Source organism: Chaetodon trifascialis, chromosome 20, assembly GCF_039877785.1.
Source record: "Chaetodon trifascialis isolate fChaTrf1 chromosome 20, fChaTrf1.hap1, whole genome shotgun sequence".
NCBI classification, from domain to species: Eukaryota; Metazoa; Chordata; class Actinopteri; order Chaetodontiformes; family Chaetodontidae; genus Chaetodon; species Chaetodon trifascialis.
The window spans coordinates 7,328,459-7,346,515 of NC_092075.1; the positions used below are offsets into that span (position 1 = coordinate 7,328,459).

The 18,057-nt window shown below is 41.0% G+C and overlaps 2 protein-coding genes across 6 annotated transcripts in view; one reads left to right on the forward strand and one right to left on the reverse strand.

Annotated features, from left to right (window-relative positions):
- The first annotated feature begins 374 nt into the window (after positions 1–374).
- On the forward strand, positions 375–7,842 carry alpk2 (alpha-kinase 2). The gene is made up of 10 exons (XM_070989431.1): positions 375–1,427; positions 2,680–4,210; positions 4,362–4,509; positions 4,996–5,123; positions 5,235–5,279; positions 5,366–5,664; positions 5,894–5,982; positions 6,114–6,331; positions 6,415–6,463; positions 6,546–7,842. The coding sequence occupies exons 1-10, from the start codon at positions 375–377 to the stop codon at positions 6,751–6,753; spliced, it is 3,768 nt and encodes a 1,255-aa protein (XP_070845532.1). The 3' UTR covers positions 6,754–7,842.
- Positions 7,843–12,632: 4,790 nt separating this feature from the next.
- The window catches only part of nedd4l (NEDD4 like E3 ubiquitin protein ligase), a 43,899-nt gene continuing 38,474 nt past the window's right edge, over positions 12,633–18,057 (reverse strand). For all 5 annotated transcript variants that reach the window (XM_070989766.1, XM_070989765.1, XM_070989764.1 and 2 more), the window contains 10 exons: positions 17,832–17,953; positions 17,588–17,658; positions 17,215–17,310; positions 17,031–17,104; positions 16,863–16,923; positions 16,592–16,651; positions 16,273–16,380; positions 15,678–15,774; positions 15,121–15,193; positions 12,633–14,577 (listed from right to left, as the gene is read on the reverse strand). In XM_070989766.1, the coding sequence (XP_070845867.1) occupies positions 14,475–14,577; positions 15,121–15,193; positions 15,678–15,774; positions 16,273–16,380; positions 16,592–16,651; positions 16,863–16,923; positions 17,031–17,104; positions 17,215–17,310; positions 17,588–17,658; positions 17,832–17,953 (865 nt within the window). In that variant the 3' untranslated portion in view covers positions 12,633–14,474. The remainder of the gene's footprint in view (positions 14,578–15,120; positions 15,194–15,677; positions 15,775–16,272; positions 16,381–16,591; positions 16,652–16,862; positions 16,924–17,030; positions 17,105–17,214; positions 17,311–17,587; positions 17,659–17,831; positions 17,954–18,057) is intronic.

The following is an 18,057-nucleotide window of genomic DNA, read 5'->3' on the forward strand; positions in this document are numbered from 1 at the left end:
CTCTCAGACAACAAAATAGTACATCTCAACCTTTCGAGGCCATTTCATCTACTTCTGAGGGTTTGATGGAGCCATCTGTGACTGAGCCTCTGTCTAGCCACAGCTTCAGCTCTGACCACAGTCAAGCCATGTATCTATCGAGGTCGTTATCACATCAGTCAGATAGCTTAGAGAGTGATACAGCTATAGCACCCGTGTCAGACCTTTACATCTTTGAAAGTGAGACATCGGACTTTATCCTGAGCCCTTATGTTGATCCAGAGGAGATTAAATGTCCTGAATACCAGCCATTACCACAAACAGGGGGGAAAAAGGACTGTGATACACATGTCCTGATGTGTGATTCAGAAAATGTGGTGACACAATGTCAAGCTATGGTGGACTGTGAGTCAGACGTGAGCCAACACATGAGGTTACGACCACCTGCTGTGGATGCCTGCGAGGCAGGCTTGATGTCAGTAAATGATGTGAGACAAGGGAAACCAGAGGTCACTGATTTAACCACCAAACTACAGGACAGTCACAGCCCCATCGATCTGTGGCTGGACGCATGCCAGTACCTCACAGGTGAAGACACAGAAGATAGGGGTGTTTGGGACAAGACAGATTCTGTGACGCAAGGAGGGTTCACAGCCACCGGTGTCTTGTCTGTTCCTGCAGGAGAGACACAAGTGTCAGGTTACAACCCCGATGATAGTGAAGGGATTGGCCGGTCCAGCACTGACACTATAGATTGGGGGCCACCAGTTGAGAGGTGGTCATCAGTGGACAGTTGGGCAAGCGCACTCTCAGACTGGACTGGGATCATCACGGCTCCACCAGAGGACTTCACGGCTGCCTTTGCTGCAACAGGGGCTGAGATAGATGCATTGACACAGGCACTAGCAGGGGTAAACACTTATATAGATACAGGGACGTCTAAAGAAGGTGAAGGTCAAGAGCCAGCAGTGCAGGCAGTATTGCAGCCAGCCATGGGAGTCCAGGATCAGCCTCTGAAGGCACAAAAGATCCCGGAGAGCTCTGTCCTCTCTGGGCAGAGCTGTTTCCCTTTGTGCCTCGAAGCTGCAGGACCAGAGCTCCAAGACAGAGAGGGTTCCCAGAGCGTCGAATCCCTGTATGAGACAACCCTCACCACACAAGAAGAAGAGCAAACAGAAGAAATCCAAAGCAGCCAGGCTGAGCTATCCCTGTGCCCCACACACCAGCACTCATCCGTGGGATCATCCGGTACTACAGTGGCCTCTTCTGGAGGATACGGAGCAGATGGGATCCCCGGATCTACCTCTTCTGCAAATCTGGACCTTTCTCACTTTGGTGGATATGTTGAGTCCTTCAAGACAGACATTTTCATCAGCAATGAAGAAGATCCAATCATACTGAATATAATCGAGGACACAGATTTGGAGGGAGAGCTAATAATTGAGGAGGTAAGATGACTTATATGAATTTCTAATCATTATTGAAAAATTTAGACTTATTATCCTGCAAAGTGTTTGACAGGTGGAAAGTTTGTGCTCTGCTTTATGTGTACGTTTTTGATGTGTGTTGGTTCCACAAATAAGACACACACACATACAGTATGCCTTCCCACACACTCCCAAACACATACCACTTTTTCTGAAGCGTTTGGCAGAGAGGGAGAGAGAGAAAGCACTGGAAAGATTCACCCTTCACGATAGAGAGAATAACAGCGATCACCTTCACATCAGGCATCCTGGCCAACAGATGAATCAGTCATGTGCTTTGGAAACATGGCCAGAGCGTTAAGAGACATTCCCACTCCTGCCCTTGTCGGTGTTGCCATACCTATATTATTGATAGCGTGTCAGAGTAGTCCTGAGAGTGAAATCCACGTATGTCACCGGACATCAGACCCATGACAATTGCTTTGGATTGGAGCCATTCATTTAGCACCCAAGGTCTCTCACCCAAGCTTGATTCTGCATTATTGGATAAGTCCTTTGGCTCCCATCTCAAAGACTGACAGCTGTGTGTGTGCTGAAGGAAACAGGAGTGCCAGAGAGAGAGGAAAACTTCAGATGGACAGAAATGGCATCTAATAATAGCTGAAAGTTCAATGATAATAGCATGCATCCACGGCGTGTCAGGGTGGAGGGGTGAGAGGAGAGCACAGCTGAGGGCTGAAACATGACCCTCCCGTGCTCTCTCTCTCTTTTTGTACACACCCTTTAATACACCCATTCCCATCGCAACTCCTTTAAAAACCCAGGATCAGGATGCCAACAGGTCCTTGGGCCTGGGGACTGCTTTTGATTGGCTTAGGTAGGCATGGCATAGCTGGAGCTCCTGTTTATAACGGTGACAGTGTAGATTTCAGTTGCATACAGGACATATGGACTGTGGGATCACATCTAGGAGCATGATGTTTTGTAAACTTTTGCATTGTGGCTCTATAGAAAGGTATGTATTGATAAGAAAAATGAAAAAGATCTGAAATGCAACTGCACAATCTGCCTTTAACTTTAAAATTTATATATACACACTGTGCAGTACTATCATATTACAGTGGAGTCTGGCAGTCTTGCTCTAGAAGGATCTATAAGAGGATCCAACTTCTGGTGAAATAATGAAAAAATTAAAATGTCAGTCTCGGAAATATACAATTGCTCTTAAAATTACCTCATATTCTTACTAATATTTGTACATTTTTATTACCAGCCCGCTGCAGATGGACTGTGTGAAGTGACAGATGAACGCAGCGTCTCCCAGCTGGGCTCGGTGGCCGAGCAGGAAGCTAAAAGGAGGTCTGAACCCGCTGAAGTTGATCGTGAAGGAACAGAATCTTCAGCAGATTTCCTCACCACACACTCTCTGACACACTCACGCGTGCCAGGTGTGGACACACAACCTGGCCTGCATATAAATGTTAACACACACGTGTCGTCTGACACTTCACCAGACTTAGACGGAGCGTGTCAGTTGGAGCCACAGTGGGGAAGTCCCAAGTTTATTATGCCCTTAGCTCCTCTCGGTATCAGCTCCTCCCTCTTCGGTCGGACAAGCAGCAGTTTGAAAGGAGTTCAAACTTTTGTCAAAAGGTCTCTCAGTGATCACAACAGTGATCACATACAACCTTGCGCTTTCTGGCCAACCTCATATGGAAATACTGACAAACCACCTTTGGAAGGTGAGTTGATTCATGAAAAGGAAAATACAATAGACTCTTCTGGGACTTCTTCACCAGAGGGAAATCTGGTCTTGGACGTTGCAGAGTGTTTCTTCACTCCAAGAAAAACAATAATTGAGGAGATTAATGACCTCAGTAGAGATCTATCAAACTTGGCTGTTGTCCCAGCAGATCATTTCATCATCTCAGAGGAGAAACGTGTTGCATGCATCACTTTAGATATAAATGACCCATTCGTCGCCAGGCCTGCAAAACCCATCATAAAATCTGAGCAGGCCAAGTTGAATCAGAAACCAGCTGAAAAGATGCCTCACAAAACCCATAAGTCCACCTCAGAGAGCAAAACACGCTCCAAAAAGGACAAGCCAGCCGGTCATTATTACGGTGCACAAGCTTCCAAGAAGCAGGAGAATTCATCTCACCATGTTTCAGCCCAGCAAGTCTGCAAACAACAAGAGACACGTCCACTTACTGGAGAAAATCAAACCAGTGAGAGCACACCAGCCGGGCTTGAGGACAAGGAGGCTAAATTGGTGATTGCTACTGGTGTGGCAGCTGAGAAGGCTCCAAGCAAACCACATGGCAAGAAGAAAAAGAAACACCCTCAAAATGCAACAGGAGTGAAGAGCGTAGGGGAGCCAATGGTGGAGGTGGAGAATGGAGCAAAACCGAAGTCTGCAAAGGGGAGGATTGATATGTTTGAGGCCAAGCTGTGTGCTAAACCTGGAAAAGCTCAGAAAGACAGTGATCACTCACATGGTGCTGAGAAAAAGTCCCAGCAAACAGAGGCTAAAGCTTCCCAGGGAGAACAACCTCTGCATCATGTGGATCATAAAGACCACCAGCCAAAAAACTTCACCAGTCCTTTGAACGATGATATTATTAAAAGACGACGTCTGTCAGAAGACAAGTTTGGGAAGATTGTCAGTGTTTTGGAGTCTAAACTACCAAAGCCGGGTGTTTCTGTCGCGGCAAAGGGAGAGGAGCCCAAGGTAGAGGCAGGGGCAACTCGTAAGAAGGCGTACAGTGAGGTGGTCAAACAGAAGGTCCCACCTAAGGAAGGTAAGAAATAAACACTAAACCATTTGTCTACTACGCACTCTTCTATGACACATTATCAGTACAAGAGCTGTTCTCTGGCCGTTCTCCCGCAGGATGGCATGTAAACTCACATTCTTCACCTCATAATAAAAGCTTGTGATAATGTCTGCAGAGCCCAAGGTAGTGAAGCCTATCCAGGCAGTGGCAGTGAGTGGAGACCCCCAAAGTTTGTGCCTGTGGTGTCAGTTTGCGGCTGTCTTCACCCACCACACCGTCACCTGGAGAAGAGACAGCGCTGTCCTGACTGAGCTAAAGAGGAGGTATATAGTTTTTTTTGCGTGATTTGTGCAACATATCTTACCTTTGCACAACACTTTCACATAACTCAGCTTTACACCTCAAAGCACCTACCACTATCCTATACATAGTGACCTACCACATTAGATGAACATCAGAAAGAGTAGCAAGGAACAAGGCAAAATCTGTTATGCAATACTTGCGCTGGAGGGCTCGTTTTACCTTTTACTTCCATCTTTTGCTCAGCAGTCACGCTGCTTTTGTGTAACCTGTACCTACATCTATCTATAGATACCTTCAGTTGCATAATACTTCCTCTGATGTGAGCAGCAACCAAAGCAGTGAAATATCAGCAAACACAATTCATATTTTTGACAAAGAATGGATCCTGGATTACCATAATAGGTATAATTAAATGTAACTGGTTCAGATTCAGTGGTAGAGGGTCATTGTATGGAGGTGAGTGGCTTTGTGTCGTGCATTGTGTGACACTGTACCTCTCTCTGAAGTGCAGGGGATGAGAGCAGAGTGTCACTGACCATCTCCAACGCTTCTCACAAAGACTTGGGCAAGTACCAGTGTCAGCTCACCAGTTTACATGGATCAGTCACTCTGGACTACCTGCTCACATATGAAGGTATAAAACATGACTTAAACACAATCTTGAATGTACAGTTAAAAAAAATTTATCCATCACAGTTTACAAAAAGCAGCATTCCTTCTTTTTGACTCTCTGATCATTTCACAGTGCTCAGTGAGATTGTCATCCCTCCGTCTCCAAAGACCATCTCATGTGAGTTGTCATTGAGAATAAGGTTTATTACTTCACATCCCAGTCTTGTCTTGTTTTGGATCCTGATCTGTCTTCCTTGTTTCTAGCTGCCCCTGTAGAGGTGGGGAGTGAAGAAGAGGATGTCCACTGCTCCAGGCTGATGTTCAAAGAGGATATTCTGTCTGACCAATACTTTGGTGAGAACCAACCTGTCAGCATCATCACTGAAAAGGTCCACTTTGGGGAGGGCATGCACCGGCGGGCTTTCCGGACCAAGCTGCAAGCGGGTCAGATAAACCTTTTAGTACCCGGACACTCCTGCGTGCTCAAAGTACACAATGCTATCAGCTACGGGACCAAGAACAACGAAGAGCTCATTCAGAAGAACTTTACTTTGGCTGTAGAGGTGAGAACATTGCAGGACTCTGATGTTAGGCCCAACAGTCCAATCAGTCAGTTCTCAGAGTTAAAATAACTTTTACAAAAACACAGAAAACACAATCTTAGATCAAGGCCTTTATGTCTTTTATTGTAGCCCACAAAATCATTGTTGGTTTCCTATAGGTTAATTATCATCTTGTGCAGAGATCTAATCCAGAAAGTAACTGTAATGTAATTGACTTTTTGCTCTGTAGGAGTGCCAGGTCCAGAACACTGCAAGAGAGTACATCAAGAGGTACTCCACTGCAGCCCAGTCTGTGGAATCCTTTGGAGAGATCCCAGAGTGAGTGGCTCATAGCACAAGCTGTGAATTTAATGCCCAACTTAACTCTCTGCAGCATGTTTCTTGAGTCTTCATATCATTTTAAATATGATGTAAAATAGTCATAGCTCTTTGTTTCATGCTTCCACTAGGATCATTCCCATCTACCTGGTTCATCGTCCATCCAATGACATACCATATGCCACGCTGGAGGAGGAGCTGCTTGGTGACTTTGTCAAGTATTCAGTGAAGGATGGCAAAGAGCTCAACCTGATGAGACGTGACTCAGAGGCAGGACAGAAATGCTGTGCTTTCCAGCACTGGGTCTACCATAAGACTGAGGGAAACCTGCTGGTTACTGATATGCAAGGTTGGAAAAACTGCAGATTTTGAAATGTGTGCAAAATGTTTTTATCTGCATTATCACTAAATCTGATTTTTTGTGGTTTTCAGGAGTGGGAATGAGGCTTACTGATGTGGGAATAGCCACATGTAAGAAGGGGTGAGTATTTTTAGGAGATCAATAATAGATGCAAGTTGTTGATACAAGCAAATTGATGTGTTCATAATTCATTTATTTCTAGATACAAAGGCTTCAAAGGAAACTGTGCCACCTCTTTTATTGACCAGTTCAAAGCTTTGCACCAGTGCAACACGTACTGTGAGATCCTGGGCCTCAAATCCCTGCAGCCCAAACCTAAAAAGCCTGCATCTGCTCCGAAACCGAAACCCCAACCCTCCGCTGCACCCAAGAAGAAAACATTTGGGCCGACAGTGAAGGGCAAGTCATAATTGGAGGAGAATCTTGGACTACAGGGGTGAGAGTTCAGCCTGCCTAAGAGGAATCATAAAGGCATCTCAAGTTTTGAGCAGCAGCAGGCCAGATCTTGGCGGAGACACACATACTTGACTCTGAAGGGAGCGATCGCTACACAACCAGCGAGTTTTTGCTTCATCTCATGTTGAACATTTGAGAGATATATTTTATTTTAATGAAGATTTCTGTATGGAAGAGTATTTATAATAATCTAGGTGAGGAAATTTCATTTAGTTTTGGGAAAACTGTGACAAATCTAACAAAGACTTGAAAATGACGTTTGTCTACAGTGTTGAACTGTGATGTCTTAGAGATTGCTTTATTGATGAGGTGCAATGATTTTTCTTTACAGATCAATGCAGAGTCTTTCTTGTTTTTCTACTTCTGTGACATTTTCAAACTGTAAGTTCATTAAATTAATGAACTTGGTAATTAATTGATTAGAAGAAATGTATTTCAAGTAGGTTGTATGATGAAATACACCCAGTAGAGGATGTGTAATGTTTTGGGCTCAGTTATACAGTATGAGTGGGTCATTTTTGTGTGTTCGTTTTGCAAGGTGACAGAGGACATATATTCAGTTTAATGTCACCATATTACAATGTTTGCTCATTTAGTAAAGCTGCTAATTCAGGATGTGTTCACATTTCTATTCTAAAAATGACACAAACATTTTGTACATATGAAGCACACATTAAGGATGCCTTTGAATTTATTCACTGGAAAATGTGAAGATTTATTTATTTGTCGTTTTATTATCTGGGGCAGTTGTGCTTGTTAGATTGATTTTGGATATCTGGCATCATTTCAAGGATCTATACTGTTCTGGTCTAGCTCAAGTGGAAGACATGTTAAACTAAACCCAGTGATCCCACCACACTAAGAGCCAAATCTACTTGCAAACTGAGTCTGTATGATCTCAATAGCATGCTATTGCAGGCTCAAATGGTCTCTATATAATACTGTTGCGTTTTAAATCCTTGACCTAAATTGGTGACATGGCTATCAGGGTGCAGCGATGGCCCATGTGTAGATCTTTGTTATTAAAGAGATGTTGCTGGTTGAATATGCTTTCCGATGTTTGATTTTCATGAAATTAAATCAACTCACATTTCCTGTAATGGGACCTCTGACCTACATAAGTTTGAGGGAGGGAGCTCTGTGTCATTATGAAATGACAAATATTTGCTTGTTTATACACTTTATGGCTTATTTAATTCTTATGAATGGTGCAAAAGTTCACTCTAAAGCAACAGACAAAAAACATAATGTTTATTCACGTTATTTGCGACTTACATTACAAGTGTTCGAGTTAGATGACCTGTTTAGATATTGGAGAAATTGGCAGCAGTATGTAAACAAATGGCAAGTCTAATCTTATCTAAACTTACAGAAGAAGGCCAGCAGCAAATTAGCACCTCAAATGCAAAGTAAGTGGGTCACACTCAGAGGCTCAAGATCATGAATGATGTATCAACACAGTGCATATCTATTTTCATCTCTGCCCCTCCTGCATAGTGCAATGTGTCTCAAGCATAAAAAAAAAAAAAATTAGATTTTACAGCATGAATGAGGAAACTATTACAAATCTGCACAAAAACTCAAAGATTATACAGAAGCCTTAAAATAACACAAAAAAAAACAGGCAAAACAGGAATTGACGAATATATTGAGGTCCTTTCACACTGTAGCTATTTAGTGTGATAATGGCGTTTGAAACAGAGGACACAAACACCATTGTCACACTCCACAGCTCTGGAGGACAGAATTTACTGTGGATAGTGCAGACGGAGAGGTTGTTAATACAAACTGCAGGGCGGACGACCTGGTGGAATAAGGAAAAAAGCAGTTTGGTGACGTGTGGAATCAATAAAGAGAAACCAAAGTGGAGAGAAACAAACGCTGAAGGACACGTGGTGTGTGCTGTTTTCTGAAAACTGAAATCACACTTAAGTTATGATTTATCATCATCCATGAGGCACTTTGATTTTATACCCATCAATATTCTGAGTTCAAACACACATGAAAAAAAGACAGAAAACTATGAAAAATAGGGAAAATAGTGGTGAGTAAATACAGAAGGCTTATCCAAAGCGTCCAAAGTCCGGCCTGTCTCTGTCTACTGATGGTGGGGATGACTGCAGCTGTGTGCAATGTGTGTGAATAAGAGAGCAACAACATATAAGGACACCTGTGTGATGCCCCTTTATGTTATTTATTTATTTATTTATTTGGCATAAAGTTTTCTCAAATGTTGATGAATAGTTGATTCAGACTGCATGTCAAAGCAGATTCAATACGTCTTTATTGAGCTGCTTTTAACTATGTTTAATAAAATTTATGAGCTGAAAATGGCATTTTCAACTAAATTTATCATAGTTCACAAGCATTTGATAAAAACATTATTAAAGAATTCAGACCTAATGCAGGACAGTCAACTCACCTCAGGTTTCTAAAGTGGATCATCTTCCCAGATTCATTCATTCATCCAGGAGGTCACTCTCCTGCTCCTGACTCTCCCCAACTGCTCTCTCTTCTCTGCTCCTTCCCTCTCGCACCAGCGATCTTTGAGTCTTTCCAAACAGTTAAAAGTCCAGTAGTGCGTCCGGAGCTGCATGTTCATCAGGTGATACGTGGTGCATTTGGGGTTTGATGCTGTCCCGTCCAAGTCTTTATGTAGACGCAGCAGGGTTTGGACAAACAGCCAGTTCCACATTAGTGATAAGCTACAGGGGAAGTATTGATCGACCCTGACCAGAGGTAGAGGGTGAGGGGTGGAGGAGCGGGAGACCAAAAAACTGCCCTGGTGAGGCAACGGCCTAAATACCAAGGTTTCACTGAAAGTCACTAAGCTGGACATAACAGACTTAGGTGATGGTTCATGCAATGGGAGTAGACTATTCTGTAAAAGCAATGAATAAACAGTTAAATAGTTGGCTAAAAGTAACAGGAAAAACAGTTAAATAGTTGGCTAAAAGTAACAGGAAAAACAGTTAAATAGTTGGCGAAAGTAATGGATGAACAGTTAAATAGTTAGCTAAAAGTAATGGATGAACAGTTAAACAGTTAGCTAAAAGTAACAGATAAACAGTTAAATAGTTAGCAAAAAGTAATGGATGAACAGTTAAATAGTTAGCTAAAAGTAATGGATGAACAGTTAAACAGTTAGTTAAAAGTAATGGATAAGCAGTTAAACAGTTAAATAGTTAGCAAACAGTAATGGATAAACAGTTAGCAAACAGTAATGGATAAACGGTTAAACAGTTAGCTAACAGTAATGGATAAACAGTTGAACAGTTAGCTAAAAGCAATGGACAAATGTGTTAAATATGTAGCTAAGCTAAAAGTAATGGACAAATATTTGAAGTGCATAGCTAAGCTAAAAGTAATGGACAAACATTTTAACTAATTGGCTAAAAGTAATGAATAAACAGTTCAAATTGTTAGCTAAAGCTAATATATATATATATATATATATATATATATATAAAATGGAATAACTAAAAGTTATGAACAGTTGAATAGTTAGTAAAAATAGCTAAAAGTAATAGATAAACACTTAAAATAATTAGTTAAAAGTAATGGATAAATGAAGACAGTTAGTTAAAAGTAGATGTGAATGCGGGACTTTTACTTGTAGTTTAGTATTTTCATGGTGTGGTATGAATACTTTACTTAAGTCTTATTCCACCACTGAATATTTAGTATTTGACTGTGAACAACTGGAAAAAACACAAGTTCTCACTTAAGTTAATGGGACTTACATTAGTGTAGTTAATATTAGTAGTGTAATTTTCACAACAATTTCAATTTGCAAAACTCTCAACACAAAATGCTCTACTTCCATTGTGGCGTCAAAATCTCACATACGGTAGTACACAAAATTAAAATGTCTGTACCAGATTAGGAAATACAAGCAGTTTGTATGAGTGGCACAAAATTTTGTGTTAGGAGCTTTTTGTGTTTAAACAGTAAGTTTGGCTCTTTTTATGAAGTTATTTGCTCACTGAAATTTGTTCTGAAAACTGAGCCAAAGCAATCATAAAATTCTGCAGTTTTATTAACTAAAAGCAGTTAAGTTTCCTTTTTGATCGAATATGTGGATGTTGTGAATGTAATAAAATATTTTGCAGGTTTGTCCACATGAGACTCAGCAGAGGAGCCACAATCAGCCACTTTTGGCCCAGGTTATTCCTTTAACTTCCCATCAGGGTTTCATTAAGGTCAGCGATGTGACGTAACACAGAAACAGAGGCCTGTGAGAGACAGACGGACTGTAAACTTTTAAACAAAACCATAGAAACATGTTCATGCTTTCTCTTGATTCGTTCTTAAATAACTGTTTGGATTTACTCTCATTTGCACTTTGTGGCTTTTTCTGAGCAGGTGGAATGTTTTAGAAGGTGGATCTGGGGAAAAGTTGGTTCTCCGTTTGTTTGTGACCAGATCGAGGGTAGCAGGGCTTGATAAAATGTCCCCGGACTGGCAGTGTGGCTTTTATTTGCTTGTCCTTGGAGCTGATAACTCCTAGATTGCGATTGTGTGAATGAACTGAGGTCCCTTCACCACACCACGTGTGCACTCAGCAAAAGGAGAGAAGGGGCAGTCGCATGTCTCTTATTTCTCAAGACAGGCGCTCTGAAAATTTTATCAAGAAATATTTGGATGACAGGAAACTGAGCCAAGCTTGGCTGCCTTTGAAGAAGCCATTTATAATGTGGATGAATTAAAACAATCTCCCTCCGCAGCAGCACCTGTCCTGTAGGTATCCTGCAGGACATTTTTAAAGCAGAATTTTAATCATGTAGTTGCTCCACGTGAAGAGAAGTTATTTATATTCTACATACATACTGCGGGATAGGTTTGTCATTATGCATCCTAATTTACAAGACGATCATGTGGTAGATTTTAACTCACATTTTAGCATCTAGTGACTGTAGTGGTCAAATAAATGGTGGGAAAAGTACAATTTCTCTGAAATGTGCTGGAAAAGTATACACCAATGGCTATACTTAAGTATAATTGTACTCAAAGTTGTACTTAGATACAACACTGATTAAATGTATTTTTCAGCAGTGTAAAACATTACAGGGAATTAGGCTTCATTGATAATTTGGGTTAATATTCAAGAGAAATTAAAGGTTCAGTAAAGTGTCTGTGATTTCAGATGTTCTAATACTAACTGTTTATATGGGACTGTTGGACAGTAACTATTTATTTTCACCTATATCATGTGGTCTTTGGATCTTTTTAGTATCCTATAGTATACTTTTAGTCTTTCATTTATTGTATGTTTGACATATACTTTAAAAAAGTGTACTTCTAAATAGATAAATTCTACATATTAAGTCCAACTTAAACGTATCAAAAATTAATATACTAATTCTGCAGTACTTAAAGTTGTATAATGAAGTACTTCTAAAAGTGTACTTCAAACGTATTATAAATTGTATGTAAGTGCACTTTTAAAAAGGACTAAATTACCAATACTTTTAATAGTAATAAAGTACACTTATGAAAAGTTTACTTTTCAAGTTCTTTGTAATACACCATTGGCATGCTTAATTAAAATGTACTTTAATTTCACTTCCTTTTGAGTATATTTCCAATACCATAATACAATTGTACTGCAAGTGTGTTTTGAATGTTCATGAATCATTATTTTCACTGGTGGACTTCAATACACTTTAACTAATTTAGCATATGATTTACACTTTAAGTATACTCAATGACTACTGGAGTACACTTAAGTCTTCTTGAAGGTGACAAAACAGCACAAAGTGTACTTCATCCATTCTTCAAAAAATAATTTACATGTGGAAGTTTTTAAAGAGTGATCAACTCAAACACACTCTGAGAAGTTTCGTTTTTATTGACTGGAGTTAAATGAACCACAAAGAGTTGCAGAGAGTGGAATCTTTAACAAAAGTGATATTTTCCGTCATTCTTAAAAAAGAAAAGAAAATCCTCTAAAAAAAAAAAAAAGGACTACTCTTTACTGAGTCAGTGTGGGATCACAGGAAGGAGGAAACACACGGGAGGAAAACGTAGAGAAAGGAAGAGAGAGGATACTAAAGGAGGTGAAGTCTCAGCTTCACTTCTGTCAACTTTTTCTACCTTAGCAGCAGCCCAGATTTACAGACTATTCATATTGCACCAGGTGAGTGCTCCGAATGGAAAAATAAAAGAATCACATTCAAGTTAATGACAAAAGACAAACAACAGGTGACATGACCTCAGAGTGATCTATAAAGTGCCCTTTAGCTTCAATGGTGTTAGAAAAAGGAGAGAGAGAGAGAGAGAGAGACAGAGAGAGAGAGAGAGAGAAAACATAAAAAAGAACATTTTTTCTTTGTAAGAAACGTGCTGCTTTATATTCAGTGGCAATCACAGCTTTTCTCTCAAACACCCGCGCACGCACACAGCTTCATTTTAGTGATGTTGATCAGTAATACTTCTGTTAAATGTAGGTCATACATATATTTATATATCATGAAAGAACTTAAAATGTGTTTTTTTTTTTCCAAGAACAATTTACAGCATTATGAACAGCAACAGGCATGAGAATATTAATATAATCATGATGCAAACATCTCAGAGAAGCTATCCCCAGTTTTCCCTTCTCCGCCTCGAGACCGATTACACGTCCAAATTACGACCATGTAGTCAAAGCAAACACAAGATACAGTTTCATGCTGCTTTCATAGCACTACAATAAAAACCATTTTATTCAACACATTTGCTATCACCATAACAAATGATATGGATTAATTAAGTCCCAGACTAGCCAGATTTACACTTCACACACCAGGTCATATAGAATTTTCAAAATAGTAAACAACATTGTTCGTCAGTACAAATACGTTGAGAGTATTTTCCTGCAAGAATTATACCAATGATTTAAAAAACAAAACAAAAGCAAAAACCTGTTCCATGATGACAAAAACTATAAAAATCATCTTTGGGGATTGTTTCATCCCCCATTCTTGAATCCTTACCAGTGGCTAAAAAAACAACATTATTCTACAAAAGGCTGCAGTGGCGATTTCTGATCACACAACATACAGACAAGGCTCTACGGAGGGGTGTGGCCGATTTCCTGAAATGTGATTGGCTAGCATTCCTAAGGTAATCTGGTGTTGGTCTAAGGATTTGAGAGAGTTGTGATCATAGTGCCATTGCAGTTTCTTAGAGAAATAGTGCATGTAAGAGCCAGATTAAGGCCATGCTAAGACCCTTCCACTGAAAGGTGCTCGAACACTGTGCTATAGTGTACATAAAGGAGCTATTGAAATGCATTAATGTTTTCCAGCACTGTAGATTTTCACAGAACGAGGGTAGAGGGGAAAGAAACGGCGGATCGGAGGGGGAGGGGGGGCCAGCTCTCGTCATTTATCGCTCATGCCTGCGGATAATAGATTTCAGCATTCAACCTTTGCGACTCTCCCGTTCTTTCCCCAGCACCTTTAAGGAGTGACCTACCCGCACTGAAAAGATATAAAGACGTAGGCATATTGGCTCGACAAATCGCTGTACAGTCTCAGACCACCGTGCTGTGGAGGTGGCTCACGCTCAGGCATTACAGTACAACATGCTCGCACAGAACTGCTACAGCAGCTGGTTTGACATCCCTGTGGCTTTGTGTTTTTGTTCATTTTTATTGTTGGTTGGTTGGATGCAGCCAGAGGCCGCCGCTTTAGTCGACCCCCTCGAAGCCCTGTGCGTTCTCCACCGCCATGAGGAGTTTCTCTCTCAGGTCCTCAAACGACTCATAAGTGGGCAGATCCAAGCGGTTGAAACTGGGAAGAGAAACGTTTGATTGACAAATGTAACAAACGTAACATGGTGTCTGATTTCACGGAGATGCATAAATAAACCTTCTTGACTCCAGCAGGTCCTTTCCTCTAGCGCCACCATGAGGTTCACCTTTGTGTTTTTAAGTGAAACATCTTAAATTTGGTACAGTCATTCATGTTCCTCTCAGGACGACTTTGAATAACTTCACTGATAGTCTCGTTTATGACCAAATATCTGTAATGACATCCCATCCGCCTCAGCTGCTCTTTGTGTTTAGTGCTAAGAAGCGACTGTTAGCATGCTAACTTGCTAACCTGAAGTGACAATAATGCTAAACATTATTCCTGCTTAGAATCAACATGTTAGCATTGTCACTGTGAAGCATGTTAGCATGCTGTGGTTAGCATTCAGCTGTGTCTAAATGCAGCCTCAAAGCTGCTAGAATAGCTTCAGCCTCTCACTTGTTTTTTCTGTGTGTGTGTGTGTGTGTGTGTGTGTGTGTGTGTGTGTGTGTGTGTGTGTGTGTGTGTGTGGTAGTGACATACCAGGTGTGGGCTCTTGGCAGCTTATCTGGTGTTCCCCACTGTTCAATTGTGAACAGCTGAGGTCCATTAGAACCTGGAACAAAAAAAAACAAAAAAATATAATAATTTTATTAAACCTCTAGGTATAATAGATTCAGTCATCGATGAAGAAAGAGGAGGAAGAAGAGGAGCTTTTGGGCAATTACTGCATTTCATTCACGTAATTGAGTATTTTTCACTTCTGGTGATTTAATCAGTTAAAGCTTCATGGATAATTCATATATGTACAGAAAAATGTTCTGTTTTCTCACACTGACCAACCTTTATGACATACAGTATTTATACATATAAGACCATAGAATCTGACATTTGTGGTCATTCCTCTGTTTATCTACCTGTACGGGTACAGTGATAGTAATTCAGTTCTTGGAACTGTGACTGTTGACTCATCTTTTCCCAGAAAACTATTTTTGTGTCACAGTTGCATAAAGCTCAGGACCTGCAGTTTCGGCAGATATTAGACGATTTTAAAGAACTGGCACCGTTGTGCAAGCAGGAAATAAAGGAAGGTGATCTACCATAGAGCTCAGCAAAGCCATTCATGGGCACTCGTGACGTTCCCGTAACAAACTGGAGGAGTCGGATCCTCTTTTCAGCATCCATCAACAGGACGACCTGAAGGGACAAAGTGGCAGATAAATACTTTCTGAAATAGTTCACAGACTTCATGTATCACACCCCATTTGTCCACACAGCAGCAAAGTCCTGCCTCTGTGTGTGTGTGTTTATATGAGAAAAAAACGAGTTCATAAGCTGACATGACACTGCTGTCTGAGTGTGTGTCAGCATGTATACAAGCACAAATTACTGCTCGTGCGTGTTGTTTGCTGTCTGAGCGTATTTGCGTGTGGCTGTGTGTTAAAGCTCAAGTCAAGACAGATGATAACCAGGGCAGGTGCTACTTTGGGCTCTTTCATCAGAGCAAACAAGCCTGTTCTTCCAAACAGACTTTGATCTTCAAACGCGAGGCCACAAAACCCGTCACAGGCGGGATGGAGGGAAAACTGACTGGAACCAACCTTTATCATGAAATATCCAGTTTCCAAGATTAATATGTAGCCAAAGCTGTTGTGTGTATTCATGAGTGGATGCGTGGACGTATCACAGCTGTACCTTCCAGAACCACTGTATAACAGGATGGTTGGGACAGTAGCCGTTCTTGTAAACAGTGTGTTGTCTCCAGTCGTTGACGTCGACGTCACCAAGACCACACATGAGCAGCTACACAGAGATGGAGGGTGAGGGACGAGCGAGAGAGCGAGCGAGCGAGAGAGAGAGAGAGAGAGAGAGAGAGAGAGAGAGAGAGAGAGAGAGAGAGAGAGAGAGAGAGAGAGAGACAGCATTTACAGCCATGGCCGCTTTCCACCTTCACACAAAATTATTACACAGATATGATAAGCGGTGGAGAGCGTTCAAGGTAAAGAATCCATACCTCCAGTTCGTTTTCATCGAAGATCTTGATCAGATCTATGAGAATGAGCTCAGTGAAGCCCTGAAAGTTCAACAAAAAGGGAATTAAAACAGAATTCTGATGAAAGCTCAAGTCAACACCCCACTAAATAAGTGTGTTTGAAATCTACAAATATTCAAGGAAGAGGTTTAGATAGAGAGGCGTAATCTAAGAGTGAGGCCTCGCACATGCCGACACAAAGTCTGTGGTCACACTGCCCCCAAGTGGCCGCTCTATTATTGCACATAAATACCTCCAAGAAGGCGTTCATCTGCTTCTGGACCCGATTGACAAACCTCCACTGGATGACCAGGCTGTCAGGGGGAAGATTATCAAGATGTGAGTACAAAAATGTGTTCTAGGACAGTTCAAGACTCATGTTGATAACTATTTTATGATAATCTCTGTTAAAAGTCCTCACTCTATGTATTCCTTTTTGTTCTCATTGGTGACCACCATGTCTGAGCCGCTGGGCTTCAAGTCCACCTGATACGTCTGAGAGAGAAATACACGACAACATGAAGGCCAGGGTACTCAACTTATTTTACTGCAATTAAAAGTGGGGTTTTGAACAAATTCCAAATGACTGATTGAAGCCTGCACACCTGTCCAAAGTTGTCCTCATCAATACAAAACCTCAGGTCCAGCTCAGTGGGATCATTCTCCAGAATCCACTTCAGAGAGTTGTAGTATTCACTGTCCTGCAGGGGGGCAACACAGAGCAGACAAAAATAAAATCAGTCATTCACTGGCTTTTATTCAGGAGATTTCAGGGTTTCTATTATTCCTATCAAACAGTAAACCCTGTGGTCAGTGTTGACTGCTCAGTTGTTAATAAATGATGGCTAATTGTGAGAATAATTAAAATTAATAAGCAAATCTAAAGCTCTAAATACATATTTCAGTCACAGTGCCAAAGATAGTGTCCCATTTTTAATAAACTAATCAGTTAACACTTTATTAGCCATGAGACCTTACCACAGACTCCATGTCTTTAAGAGAGATCTGCTTCCCCAGCATCATCTTGTAGAAGGGTCGGATGAAAAAACCTAAGAAAGCAGAAAATAATGTGGTGCTGTAACAGTTTGTGTGTGGGAAAACGTTCAAAAACGCCAGCGAAAGTGCTGCCTCGGTGCGTCCGAGCTGAAAATACACATCGCAACATAATATCAACAATGGATTGCTTTTTTTTAGTGCATTCATAATATCAAAGACAGCCTACCATCCAGCAGTTTTCCATGAAACACAGCCATTCCTGCCACACGTCCGATGAACTTGAAGTAGGAGAGGTGGTCCTCGTTGCACAGGCCAGAGTTGGGATTGATCTGGAGAGTGTAGTTGTCCCTGAAGGGTCGAGGGCACAGAAGGAAAAAGCCATTTCCATGGAAACAAACATTAATTAGCTCTTTGAAATAATTTTGATTAAATAAATAAGCCTGTGATTCACT

Coding starts and splice junctions, on each gene's coding strand:
- alpk2 (XM_070989431.1), top strand. CDS start 375: ATGGTGGACTGTGAGTCAGACGTGAGCCAACACATGAGGTTACGACCA. Junction 5,280..5,365: donor GTCTCCAAAGACCATCTCAT/GTGAGTTGTCAT, acceptor CCTTGTTTCTAG/CTGCCCCTGTAGAGGTGGGG. Junction 6,332..6,414: donor GCTGGTTACTGATATGCAAG/GTTGGAAAAACT, acceptor TGTGGTTTTCAG/GAGTGGGAATGAGGCTTACT.